This window comes from Sparus aurata, chromosome 3 (genome assembly GCF_900880675.1).
Source record: "Sparus aurata chromosome 3, fSpaAur1.1, whole genome shotgun sequence".
Taxonomy (NCBI): Eukaryota; Metazoa; Chordata; class Actinopteri; order Spariformes; family Sparidae; genus Sparus; species Sparus aurata.
The window spans coordinates 24,576,486-24,589,887 of NC_044189.1; the positions used below are offsets into that span (position 1 = coordinate 24,576,486).

General features: G+C 39.3%; 1 protein-coding gene and 1 long non-coding RNA gene across 8 annotated transcripts; one reads left to right on the plus strand and one right to left on the minus strand.

Moving 5' to 3' along the window:
* The first annotated feature begins 1,952 nt into the window (after nt 1-1,952).
* LOC115578361 (homeodomain-interacting protein kinase 1-like) lies at nt 1,953-9,528 on the plus strand. Of its 7 annotated transcripts, XM_030411278.1 has the most exons (15): nt 1,963-2,200; nt 2,292-2,389; nt 4,042-4,252; nt 4,508-4,699; nt 4,797-4,978; nt 5,092-5,215; nt 5,682-5,792; nt 5,930-6,010; nt 6,093-6,241; nt 6,367-6,597; nt 6,743-6,907; nt 7,110-7,204; nt 7,290-7,470; nt 7,602-7,773; nt 8,590-8,725. In XM_030411278.1, the coding sequence occupies exons 3-13, from the start codon at nt 4,058-4,060 to the stop codon at nt 7,412-7,414; spliced, it is 1,650 nt and encodes a 549-aa protein (XP_030267138.1). In that variant the 5' UTR covers nt 1,963-2,200; nt 2,292-2,389; nt 4,042-4,057; the 3' UTR covers nt 7,415-7,470; nt 7,602-7,773; nt 8,590-8,725. The 7 variants fall into 7 exon arrangements, with proteins under 7 accessions (XP_030267142.1, XP_030267143.1, XP_030267145.1 ...); XM_030411282.1 differs by lacking the exon at nt 7,110-7,204 and having other exon boundaries at nt 1,953-2,200; nt 6,841-6,907; XM_030411281.1 differs by lacking the exon at nt 7,110-7,204 and having other exon boundaries at nt 1,957-2,200.
* Nucleotides 5,379-12,590, minus strand: LOC115578364 (uncharacterized). The gene is made up of 5 exons (XR_003983428.1): nt 11,505-12,590; nt 7,615-7,747; nt 6,959-7,007; nt 6,756-6,878; nt 5,379-6,571 (listed from the first exon to the last, which is right to left on the minus strand). It is a non-coding gene; the product is annotated as an uncharacterized LOC115578364 (long non-coding RNA).
* Nucleotides 12,591-13,402: the final 812 nt, after the last annotated feature.

The window sequence follows — 13,402 nt, forward strand, 5'->3', positions numbered from 1 at the left end:
ATAATGTAGAGGTCAATCATAAATATTCTTCAAATATTCATGTAGTCTATTAAAGTATACATGTAATATTTATTCTAGGTTTGAGCCTTAAAAAAATTCAAACATCATTTACTAAGAATAATGAAAATGTGACTATAGAGGAAGACGGACATCGCAATTTCTGACAAGGTGAGATAACCCGGAAGTGTATCCTGTGGACGCCATGATCAGAAATGTACAAATTCTTTTAAGGCTAAGGTGCTTCATTGCTTCTCAGAAGACACACTGCTAGACCATCTTTTACAAAAAGAATGCACTCCATAAATCCTTTGGACCGGCCAGAGAGCAGTGGTCATCTGTGTTTCAGTTCACCAAGCAGTTAAATAGCTGAATAATATTACAAAAATAGAACGTTTACATATACTGATATTTCATTTAACTTCAGTCTTTAAATATATTTCACTGCTCCAATACTAGTAAAATATGGAACCAATGAATCTTTTCTAGGCTAAAATAACCTGTGAACGTTAGATAAATTAGAGATGATTTAGTCTGCAGACAAACACACAAAAGTTCACTGGTTCTGTATAGTATTAACCCTTGTGATCATATCAATGCTCTCACTACCTCTGAACAAGTCGAGACAATAATCGCAAAACACTGCATCTCAGTGTGCGAATGGTATTGTATTTTTCAAATGATTTAAACTCAATCAAACTGAGGAACACCTCAGTTATCTGAGGCTTGAATAAAGGTTTGAATTGAATCGAAATGCTTTTTTCCTTCCTACATAAAAACTGCTGAAACCTATTTATGTTGATGTAACAGGGCAGGACTGAGAGGAGATGACAACCAAACCACACAATGGCAACACAACTGGTTTAGTGTCACAATCAATACAACACTCGGACATCTGAAGTGAAACAGTCTACTGTGAGATGTGTTTTTAACCTCAGTAATGTTCATGTGAATCAGTTGAATCAGATGTATTGTTGTTAAACTGCTCCTAAAACAACTTTGTCACCAGGAAGCCCTTTCAACAAGTAGGTACACGTAAAATGCAGAACAATTCCCACATATCCAACAAGGAGTAAGAAGATGAACACATTGGACAGGTTGTAAGAACTACACAAAGGAGACAGTCTGTGAAAACTCACACACATACACACACAACTCCTTCCTATCAACACAAATCCATGAAGGAATAAGTCAAGGGCAGAGGTCAAAGAAGTAAGCAGATTTTGTACTTAAGCAAAAGTAGCAATACCACAGTGTAAAATGATGTCAAATGAAATATGGGACCATTTTAATACTGCTAAAATCTGGAGTTCATGTCATCCTGGATACTAAAGCTAAACATGCATCATATTCAGAAATGGACAGTGGTCGTGTCTGCAGAAGATTCATTAGTCATGTCCAACTTCAGGATATTGTACAGATACGACTAGTAACAGAGCACAAGTGATTTCTGCTGTCTGGACATTTCAAAATATTTTAAGTCAGATCTTATGTATATGTGACTCTCACATCTGATGTCAGGAAAGAGTAGTATATCATCATATTTCTTTAACTGGTGGAAACGGGCTTCCATAGGATGTGGCAGGGGCGTCAAAAAGCCTCTCTCCATCTTTCTCTCTGGTTTATAATTTATTTATTGATCTCTGCCTCTATAACGTTCATTATTTTAGACCCTCACAACCTGAAGATTATAACTGGAGCTCTTGTACAAACACCTGCAGGACACACAACAGTCCCACAGTTTACATCTATCAATTCAAATAAACTTTATTGGCATGAATGAAGTTACACTATGGACACATTTAAGTGACATTATTGAATGACGACATTTTATACAAGAAAACTAAATACATTAATTTGTTGCACAGAACCTGCATGATCACGCACACGTACGTACGCACGCATGCACGCGCGTCACTGAAGGCCATGGAAACAGAACGTTGACCAAAGCTATAAAAGCTGCAGACCTCATTTATTTCTCATTCGCGCATTAAACTTTGACAAGTTGACCTACCGCGGATTTGTTGTTGGAAAGTTGCAATCTGGGAAACCCGATCGACTCGAAAACTTCTACTCAACCAAACCATTTGGATTTACCTGTTCACCTGGAAGACTTCAGCGCAGAGATACCTTTATGGATTATTCCTGTTCACCTGAAGTCTTCATCTCAGACGAACCTTTTTTGGACTAAACCTGATCACCTGTAAGGCTTCATCTCAGACAAAGCTTTTGGATTATACCTGATCACCTGTAAGATTATTTGCAAACAAACCTTTTGGATTACTTTGCTCTAGGACAACTACCGCCAGAAGAAGACCATCTTTAACTTCTGGAGAAGTGGCCTCCGGTTGACCCCCTGGGGCGAGACACCTGCTGTCCTGAGTCTCTGCAGGTAGGACATCTTTTATTATCACACCAAATGTATTAATTTATCTTCTTAAACGTGTAAAAGTTGGTTTCGGTTAAACTTTTGGTAAATTGGTGAATTTATAAAAAGGATATTGATAGCATTTAAGCTAGCCTTTCATGAACGGTCAGTTTTGGGTGACACTCGACGATTTCTCTGTGTAAAATGATTTTTAGAGTTTAAGAATGTGCTGAAAGTCCCGCGACAGATGAGGAATGTGTTCACGGTTGTTTAGTGATTTTTAAATACTTTTATTTTTGTTTGACGGATTAAATGTTTAGATAATTATGGTCGAACATTTAACGTTAGGGGGAAAAGATGGCGACCGGGCCTTTTTTTGAAAAAACAACATTTTTGTCTCGTGCACCATGGAGACGATGGAACGTTAGGAGATGAGAACGTGCAGGTGTAAACACACCAGGCCGTCTCTCTGTGTACAGCTGAGATAGCTGATGTAATTGTTGAAACTGAACTTAAGGTGTAACCGGATATGTTGTTGGAGAGAGTTCAAGTTCACACTTTTATCTATATAGAATATATATTTATTAATGAAGGCCTTTTCACTGCTGTGTTCAGTCAGCGCTCAGAACTTGTACTTGACGTGTTGGTATTGAAAAGTTTTGGCAGAGATCACAGTCCTGCCTCCATACCACCGTCTCCTCCATGAGGCATGACTAGTGACTAATAAACAACATATTGGCTTCTTTAGTTTTCCGCTCTGAGAAAAACAGATTATTGTGTGCTTACTGTGGAGAAGTCCTGTTGTAAACTGCCTGCTTTTTAATCAACGTACGCACAGTTTAGCGTGTTCTGTGCACAACAATATATTGGCGGATATGCAGTAGCTATAAGTAGGACAATGGGCAAATGGTTTCAGACATGGTTGTGTTCTTGGAGGATAGGCCTACTTACTTTACATGAGAGATTTTTTATTAAAAAAAAATGAGTCAACTGGTACTCAAATCTGTGACACTGCATCATATTCTATGATTTAATATACACTGTGGAAAGGCCCCTTTCCAGTTGTAAAATGAATACATCCTGGAGATAAGTTGTTTGTTAATTTGACCTTTAAATGCATCAGTGAATACCCTAATCAGACTCATCTCTGTCTCTCCAATAGTTTTAATTTTATTGTCAAAGCCTCTTGTAATATTTGTGTTTAGTTCTTTTTCCCATTTCACTTGAACATATTCAGTATTGTTCCCTTTCTGCCTCTGAAGACCCTGGTGTAGTTTAGACATTGTTTTTGTTGTGTTGTAGGCTTCAATTAGGACATTAATCACTGCATTACACTCATCAGAGAATTCTGGTTTTATTAGTTTTTCATATAAATCACTAATCTGTGGATACCTGTAGAAATCATTAATATTTAGTGGAAATTCCCCTGATTTTGCTCAGACCTCAGATGATCAGTTGATCACTGAAATGTGGAATATGACATAAATACATGATTGTCCTTGTAAAGACCTGAAACGGCAGTTAAATATGTTTTGTGTCATCTAATCATTGACATGGAAGAAACCATAGGATGGAAGCAAAAAGAAATATACTCAATGTCTGAAACGTTATTATGATCCTCCACAGGGAATGAAAGTAACATCTCCCTTGTCTTGTTTTCACCTGTTTTGTTTCAGTATTCTGAGAGACAATATGGGATCCAGCGTATCCAACGAGTCCACCTCATCTTCCGAGATGAACCCCGTCCAGCTCCCCAGCGTATATGATGTTCAGAAAGTTCTGGGAGAGGGCTGCTTCGGACAGGTGTTGAAATGTTGGAAAAAGGACATCAAGCAGACTGTGGCTGTGAAGATTCCTAAATTCTTTGACGAAGACACCGTCAATGAGGTGAGAGGTGTTGATTTTTATGTTAACGGTTGTAAAAGATATTGTTTAGTCAGAGGTGCAGTAACTGACTCATGCTAAACAAGCAATTCCTTTTGATTTAAGCTACTTTAAGCCATCTGCAAATGTCACTAAATAAAGATATAGTGATTAAAGTTTACACTAACTTTTAAGCACCACATTATAAAGACTTCACACGTTGACACATTAACTGACTGTAAAAAAAATAATCATATCAAACTTGCTGCGTGTCTCCAGGTTTCGATGCTGAGACGGATCAAGCGCCTCAAACTCGACCAGCACAACATCGTCGAGTTCATCGATTACTTTCAAACCAAACATGGAAAGGCAATCGTGTTGGAGATGTTGGATATCAGCCTGGGCGACTACCTTGAAATGACAAGTTTTGCGCCTATGCTTCTGAGTGACATCAGCAGCATCATCCAGCAGGTACAGAAACAATCAGCACCATCAGATAGAAAGCAAAGCACTGAGCACTCTGTCACTTTTAAGCTTTTGTACATTCTCACTGACCTTGTACTTACAGATGGGGACAGCATTTGAGGCGCTGAAGGGGATTGGGGTGATCCATGGTGACGTGCACCTCTTTAACATCATGATGGAGAATCACCAAACACGACCCTTCAGAGTCAAGCTCATTGACTTCGGTGGTGCCATTTCCACATCAGAAGCCACCCAGGGCAAGCTCCTGCAACCGCTGGCTTTTAGGTAGGCTTCATTATTTTTATTACTGCACTGGACTGAGTTAGTAGTTTACAATGTATTGCTCCTTCCCTATGACAGTGTAAACATCCTGTGTAATATTTGTTCTCCACATTCAGGTCTCCAGAAATCATACTGGGCTGTCCATTTTCTGAGGCCATTGACATGTGGTCCCTGGGCTGTCTGATGTTCATCATGATCTGCGGCAAACAACCGTTCAGTGGATGCTGTGGATATGAAGTAGTAAGTCACATTTGTCACCAGTTTGTCAGATACTCATACTTGTGTGTCTTCACTCGTGCTTGTGGTTTTGCTGTAATTGATGCTCCATGTACAACAATGAGTAATCTAAAGGTGGGAATGGAAAGGAAATTTTGAAAATAGGAAATGAGAAACCATCCTAGTGTTTTGTTCAAACAGATGAAAAAATGCTCTTAATTTACTTTGAGTGTGACAAGAGAAGTAATCTTATGTTTACTGGTTCAAAGAACTTTGTACCTTAGCTACGATGGGAGGTGTTAGCATTAGCATGTTGTCAAAGGATGACCTGCCCTACTTTGCCTCTGATTGGCCAATCTTAGTCCTCGTGCTTCAACCGACCAGACAGACGAAGAACTGGCCTGTCTGATACGGCGATGCATTACTTTGCCCTCCTGACAACAATACTTCCTCTTACATGTTTTGATGTAATGCTGTGTTTAATCTCCAGCTGCGGAGCATCATTAATCTACTAGGTCAGCCAGAAGACCTTGTTCTCAGTACTGGTCTAAGGACAAAGAAGTACTTTAACTGGACTGAGTCAAACAGCTGGGAGCTCAAGGTACCACAGTGAAACCTTCTCTGACCCTTAATCTTTTATCAGATTTTTTTCTTGTTAACATTTCCCTACATTTAACAGTCTATCATTCCGATTGATTCTGAAGAACATTGATACAAACACTTTGAACCTTCTTTCAGACATCTTTTGAGTATTTCAGATGTCACCTCAGCAGTGTCAACAAGGACCACAATCTCCAGTCTCTGGACGATCTCAAAGAAGTAAGTGTGAAGTAACTTTGATTGTCACAATGATCGATTGTCTTTTCTCGATGGTGGATTTGACCGTTGTTTCCTCAACTAGATTCGTCTAGAGGAAAATAATGAAGCTGAGGCCGCAGAGCGAGAGCAGTGCATCGAGCTCCTGAAGGCAATGCTGCAGACGGATGAGGATGAGAGGATCACTCCCCGTGAAGTCCTCATTCATCCGTTTTTCACCAAAGTCTACCCAAAGTAAGTGTTTATATGATGTGAGTCCGACAGGTAGTGCTTTGTTAGTTAGTGATGATTTATCATTTGAACAGTGTCCTGTCGTGTTTCTGGGATATGAGTGTAACAGCGACTGTGTCGTTTTGTAGCAATGGGGCTTTGGCAGCCGCATCCTCTTTGGTCCGATGGAAGCCAATGGAAAATCTGGCGAGTGCACTCGGTGAGCCTGCTACCACTCCTCTGATGGATGACGAAAGCACCGTCATCAGACCAGACGGCTGCACGCCATCTCCAGAAGTTCCACCAGCAGGTGTGATCCAAGTTCTGCCAGCGACAGCTGAGAACACGCTGCTGCTGGAAGGTCAGGGGAGCAAAGTCAGGTGAGATGTCTTCCTCTGGTCACGACACCCATTTTTCAGATTAAAAAAACAGTTCAGATCGCCAGAAATAATAGCAGAGACATGATTCTTGATGATGTCATGACAGTAACAGGATAATTGTGTGTGTGTGTGTTTTTATGTTCAGTGGCAGGACTTACATTGTCAAGTTCTCAGGAAGTTCGGCCTTCACTTCCGTGTTCTCGAATAAGGACTGCACTCCATCTCCCACGTTTCTGCTCTCAGGTGTGATCCTGGTTCGGCCTGCGATAGCCCAGCGCACGCTGATGGAAGATCAGGAGAGTGCAGTCAGGTGAGATGATGACAAATAGTTTCAGAACCTGTTGCCTTGTTTTTCACTCACTTCCACATCAAATCAAGACTTACTACAAGAGGTTTTGGTCCACAGGAGCCTCAGAACCAACAAAAATGAAAAGTTCTTAGTTGCATATGATCAAGATGTGATGACAATATCAGGAATGACAGTCTAACTAACATTTTTGTGGTGTTTTCAGTTTTCAGTCTGGCCTGAATGAAACGTCATGGTCCTCAGTGATCAACACTGAAAGTAGCACAGAGTCCTCGGTATGTGAGGACTCGGGCTCAGGTGGTACGTAACAGACACGTCAACTTGCGTCTGAACTGTCGTGCAATTTGGAGTATGGCTGAGATCTTCAATGTAATTTGACTTTCAGAAAACATGGGGGCAGAGAAGAAGCCTCAGAAGAAAAGGAATTGCTTCCGACGTGTCTTCTCCTGGATGAAGAAGACCTTCAGGTCATGTGTTACCTCTGTTGATGCTTCGGCCTGTGACAGCTGAGCATGAAGCATGAGCATGAACATGCTGCCGCTGGAAGGTCAGGGGGGCAAAGTCAGGTGAGATGTCTTTCTCTAGTCACGACACCCATTTCTCAGATCAGTCAGTAGTTCAGCTCACCAGAAATAATAGCAGATACATGGTTCAAGACAGTGACAGAATCATTTTGTGTGTGTGTTTACATATTCAGTGGCAGGACTTACATTGTCAAGACCTCAGGAAGTTCAGGTTTCGCTTCCTTGAGTGAGTACTGTGACTGTGAGCCTGCTGCCCCTCCTCTGACAGATGATGATGTCATTAACATCCAACCAGCCTGCGACAGCCACGCGCACGCTGCTGGAAGATCAGGAGATTGCAGTCAGGTGAGATGATGAAAAATAATATCAAAACCTGTTACCTTTGACTTTACCTCACTAGATCTTGACTTAAAGATTTTTTAAAATGAGCAAACGGAAAATGTTAATTTAAGAAGGGTAGGCAAAATAAGCTGATGCTTCAGCCTACACCTTTTCGGTCAAAGTGTATTGTATTGCTTGTTGTGTTTTTTGTTTTGATTTGTTTTTGTTATTGATTTATTTTGTTTTTGTTTTGTTATGTTTTGTTTTGTATTTATACTTTTATATTTGTCTATTGTATTTGTCTTTTTTCTTACAAGACCGAAATAAACACACTAAACTAAACTAAAAACTTAGCTTTTAAATAAATACAAAGTTCATGACAATTACAGAGGACCAATTGTACATTTTATTAGATTTCATTTTATTGGTGCAAAACAACTTCCCCACTGTGAACAATAACACTGAGGTACAATGTTTCCTGCTACAGGATCTTTAGCGGGGCAGTATTTTTAATCCGAAGAGAAAGATCTTCACTGACTGAAATTTTTTTCATACTTACAAACTTAATAAACAGTCTCTCTTTGTTTTCATGACTGAATAAACAAGGTGATCTTGAAGGACAACACAATGTCATACTGTTTTACTTTGTTTATACCACCTTTCTAGCCTTAAACAATATTCTGGAGACTGAATTGTGCATCGTTATAAAAGTTGTGATGCTCAAATTATTGTCTTTTGATCCAATATTAGTATTCAGAAGTAGTTTACTGCAGATGTAAGAAGAGTAATCTTATTTTAAAGTTTTAGAAGATTGATCTGTGTTTTTGTTTGTTGGTGTAGCAGCGTCAGTGGTGGCATCCACCTCACGGGCAGCTGTGATGGAGGCCTGGACCTGTCAGAGAGCTGTGGAGGAACTACGTCCCCCGCAGACAGTCCCGGTCCTCTCACAGCACACACCAGCGGACAGCCGTGGTGCAGCTGCCGCACACACAGACTCCAGTGACCGTGCATGTGAGTGACATGTATCATGGAGTACATTGTAAGCCCCGCCTCCTGACTGCATGATCTTGAAACAGCAGTCACATCTCTGTCCTCCTCTGCAGGACTCACACATAGTCCAGCCAATCAGAGGATGTGGAGCATCACCTGGTGATGGAGCAGCTTGATCCTCCACCAAGTCCACCCAGCGCAGAGCATCAGCTGCCCTCCTCTCCTCACTGTGGACTTCTGTGATGTCATGCAGATGGATCAATGGATGTGTATATAGATGTACAGATAGATGTTTATATAAATAGATATCTAGAGACATGTAGAGATATATGTTCAGATTAATAGATAAATGTCTAGATAGATTTTAAGATAGATGTATGAATTGATGTTTATATATATATATATGTATAGATTGATGTATAGATATGTGTATATATACATAGATGTATAGATATATGTGTAGATTGATGTGTAGATATATGTATAGATAGATGTTTACATAAATGTATAGATAGATATCTAGAGAGATGTAGAGATATATGTTCAGATGTATGTATAGATAGATGTCTAAATAGATTTTAAGATAGATGTATGAATTGATGTGTATATGTGTGTATGGATTGAGGTTTAGATATGTGTATATATATACATAGATGTATGTGTAGATATATGTATAGATATATTTATAGATATATGTATGGATTGATGCTTACACAGATGTTTAGACAGATGTAGAGATATATGTAATTACATTCTAAATACACCAAAACCTTTGTTGCATCACACTGACTTTTTTTTTTTTTTATTCATATTTTTTCACCGTAGAGTTTAATTAATTGATAACTACAGGATACATAAAGCTGTGTTTAACATAATTGCTGTAATTAATAACTTGATACATGAGACAGAGACAAGAGCCAAAGTTCCGTACACATTAAGTATCAGAAACCACAGCAGGCTTTAAGCCAGTAACTGCAGTGGTTCATCAGTGGGAAATGTTCCTTATACAAGGTAAACAAACACAACAACAACACAAACAAACAATAAGTCAGGGTGCTACTTCTAGCAAATATGGATAGGGTGTGGTAGCTACAACTCCACAAAAAGCTGTTTTTGAGGTGTTACTGCTTCGTCTACACTCATTTGTATTTCCAGGCATCCTGACACGCTGGGACGTGTTGTTGACTCCTGCTGTCCTCAATTTGAATGATAGCATTAAAGTGAAAAGTTTTTAAATTGTCTTAACCAGTAATACCTGTCTTGGCAGGTAGTCCAGTCATTTATTTTAGAGAAATGGAGAAAATATTGTGTATGTTGTATGTGTATTTATATGGTAATATGTATTATATAATACAGTCTGTGTATGTGTATGTATTTAGATAGATAGATAGATAGATAGATAGATAGTTTTTACTTTTTTAATTTGTGTATGTTCATTCGAGGTCAAAAGTTTACATACATTTGTAAAGAACATGAACATGATGGCAGTCCGGAGATCCAATGATCTCATTTTTCTGTGATGGGTGGCATAACACATTCATGATGTTTGGTTCAATAATGAAATTTATTAAAGGTCTGGGTCAAAAAGAGCTGTAAGTAATTATCAACTGCCTTAAAATGCAGTCATAAATCAAATGAAGTAACAAGTAGTGTAAGACTGTTACATCAAGTCCAACAGCACATCTTTTACACACATTTAATGAAACACATGTTACAGATAAGGTCTTAAATTATGGGCTAATGTTAGCTTGCCTAGAGAATTGTAGCCAGTTAGAAACTGGTATTAACACTGTTAATACTGTATTATGTATTTAAGTAAATGTAGCAATACCACAGTGTAAAAACTGTAATAAGTAAATATGCATCATATTCAGAAATGGACAGTGGTCGTATCTGCAGAAGATTAATTAGTCATGTCCAACGTCAGGATTTTGTATAGATATGACCAGTAACAGAGCACAAGTGATTTCTGCTGTCTGGATATTTCAAAATAGTTTAAGTCAGATCTTATGTATGTGTGACTCTCACATCTGAGTCAGGAAAGACTAGTATTACACCATGTGTCATATTTCAACTTGATCAACTGGTCTGTTAATAACAGAAAAAAAATTTAATAGGAAATGAACAGAAACGACAGAAAACGATTAACTCACTTTTATGATACTAATTAAAGCAGTGGCGAGCAGTGACCTTTTACTGTGGTCATGCTGAAGTGTCAATACCATGCGCGCCCAAAAGGGGGGTATTTATTTATTAATAAAAAATATAATATGGTTTTTAACTACTATATCAACTCGATTTTGAAACTCTCACACTCACACTTGCCCCATGTTACCAACAACAATGTGATGGAATTTACAGTGTATGTATAGGCTAAATGAAAGCAGAAATATTCAGCACTGACATGACGCTTGATGCGCCCACACAATGTAACCAGCATGGTCAATCACATGCCTACAAAGTTACCAACAACATGTTGGAATTTACAGTATTCGGAACTGGCTTTCGCCCATGAAGTGGCCTCAAGCCAGGTTCAGCCGCGCTCAAGCGGAGCGAAGAAAAGAGAGGAAAAGCGTCTCAGCGCAGCGGCAGCGAGTGAGGATTTCAGTATCACGGACAGCACAGCAAATTATTTAGGCCTAATTAATGAAGACGGTGACACATTTTCCAATAAAAAAAACAATGAACTAGCAAAATCATATAGGCTAATGAATGAATTTTGACAATGCCAGTTACAGTACAAACACACTCAATAAATGTCCTACCTTATTTATAGATGAATTCCATCCTACGGGCCTTCTTGGTAAACTCCACGATGACTTTGTCATAGAAGCTTTCATCCGACTTGATTTTCTGAAGCATCCTCCGTTCTATAGACATCATGGCAAGGCCGGACAATCTCTGCTGGCCCATTGCGTTGCGCTGATACGTCTTGATCCGTTTTAGTCCAGAGAATGTTCTTTCTACCGAAGCAGTGGTGGATGGCAGAGTGAGGAACAATTCACACAGTTTGTAGAGTTGGGGCATGGCATCACACAGGCCATTTGAGCGCATGAAACTGGTTAATTCCGAGACGTTTCGTTTTTTCAGATCAGGAGACACATACAACACTTTCAGCTCACTGCGCAAAAGCACATCATCAACAAACTGTCCATAAGTGTATTTGAGAGAGTCAAATGCGCTCTCTGGAAATGCCTGCTCATACTGATGGAATCTGGGGAAGTCCAGGAGACCCAGAAATGTCATCTTCTCCAAAGATGAAAGACGATGTTGCATTTGGGAATCAATTGTGTCCAGCACTTTGAAATAAAGTTCTTTATATTCCGTTTTTCTGTCGCCTGCCCCTCTGCACCTCTTTGCTGAGTTCTCAGGTTCTGGGACCAGAGCAAAAACATGTTCAAAATCCCCTCTCTGTCTTTGCAACTGTTCTGCCGTTGTCTTCATTTGACTCACACAATAGCCAATGTCAAAGCCTTTGGTTTGCAGGATGTTGAAAAGTACATCTGTGTGCGAAAAAACATCCGAAAAAAGCTGCAGGAGAAATACGACTTTGGGGTCGTTTAAATATTGCAGAAAGCCCCCTGCTGAAAGAATGTACCTCTCGTCCCAGTCCAACGGATTGTTCCTGATTTCATTGAACAGTTCAATTAGTGCTTCGTGGTTTTCTTTTGCTGTGTTTACTAACCTAGACGTGTAGTTCCACCTAGTTGGGGCAGCTCGGGGGAATCGCCTCTGCACAATGTCATCAAGAGCCTTGGTGCGCTTTGTAGAGGTAACAAAAACTGACGCCAGGCCAAATAAAGTTGAAAAGAAAACCTTGCAGTCTTTGATAGTGTCGCACGCTTGTGACTATGGAGGACCAAACCTGACATAAGTATAAATAAATAAATAAATGCATAAATGCATAAATAAATACATAAATAAATAAATAAATGCTGAAATAAATGTATAAATAAATAAATGCTGAAATAAATACATGCATAAATAAATGAATAAATAAATAAATGCTGAAATAAATGTATAAATAAATAAATAAAAGTATAAATAAAAGAATAAATGCTTTTTATTTATTTATACATTTCTGTTCACCTACATTTATTTATTTCTGTATTTCTGTTCACCTACATTTATTTATTTCTGTATTTCTGTTCACCTACATATATTTATTTCTGTATTTCTGTGTCCATATGTAAATGAGGAGGTAGGAGGTCCTAACCTCAGTCAAGAGCATGATTGGTTACAGGAGTGTGCTCGATGAGGGTCTACTACTTCTGCCTTACTAGCAGCGCTGATTCCTGTACACTGTAGAGGAATGTTGCTGGCTACCAGCAAGCCCGCTCAGCTAACTGTTAGCTGAGGTTGTTGACATTTGTTCATGTAGCTCTGGTTTAGTTATGAATTTGACTGGCGTTCATTTTAACTTGCGAGGGTCCAAGGTGTGCTTGTGGTGTGGTTTGAGAATCCCGTCTGGAGAGAGAGGTGTCCGCTAACCAGGAAAAACATTCTGCTCATCGCTCCAAGTCATGTATATGTGTATCTAGACGAGCGCTACAGAGCACAAATCGTCCCAAAGTGCATGTTGTCGGTCTCATATCTTTGTCGTGAATGTCTGTACTCTCAAATAACTCATGGGTGGAACAGGCTGAGGCATTTGTTCACGCCG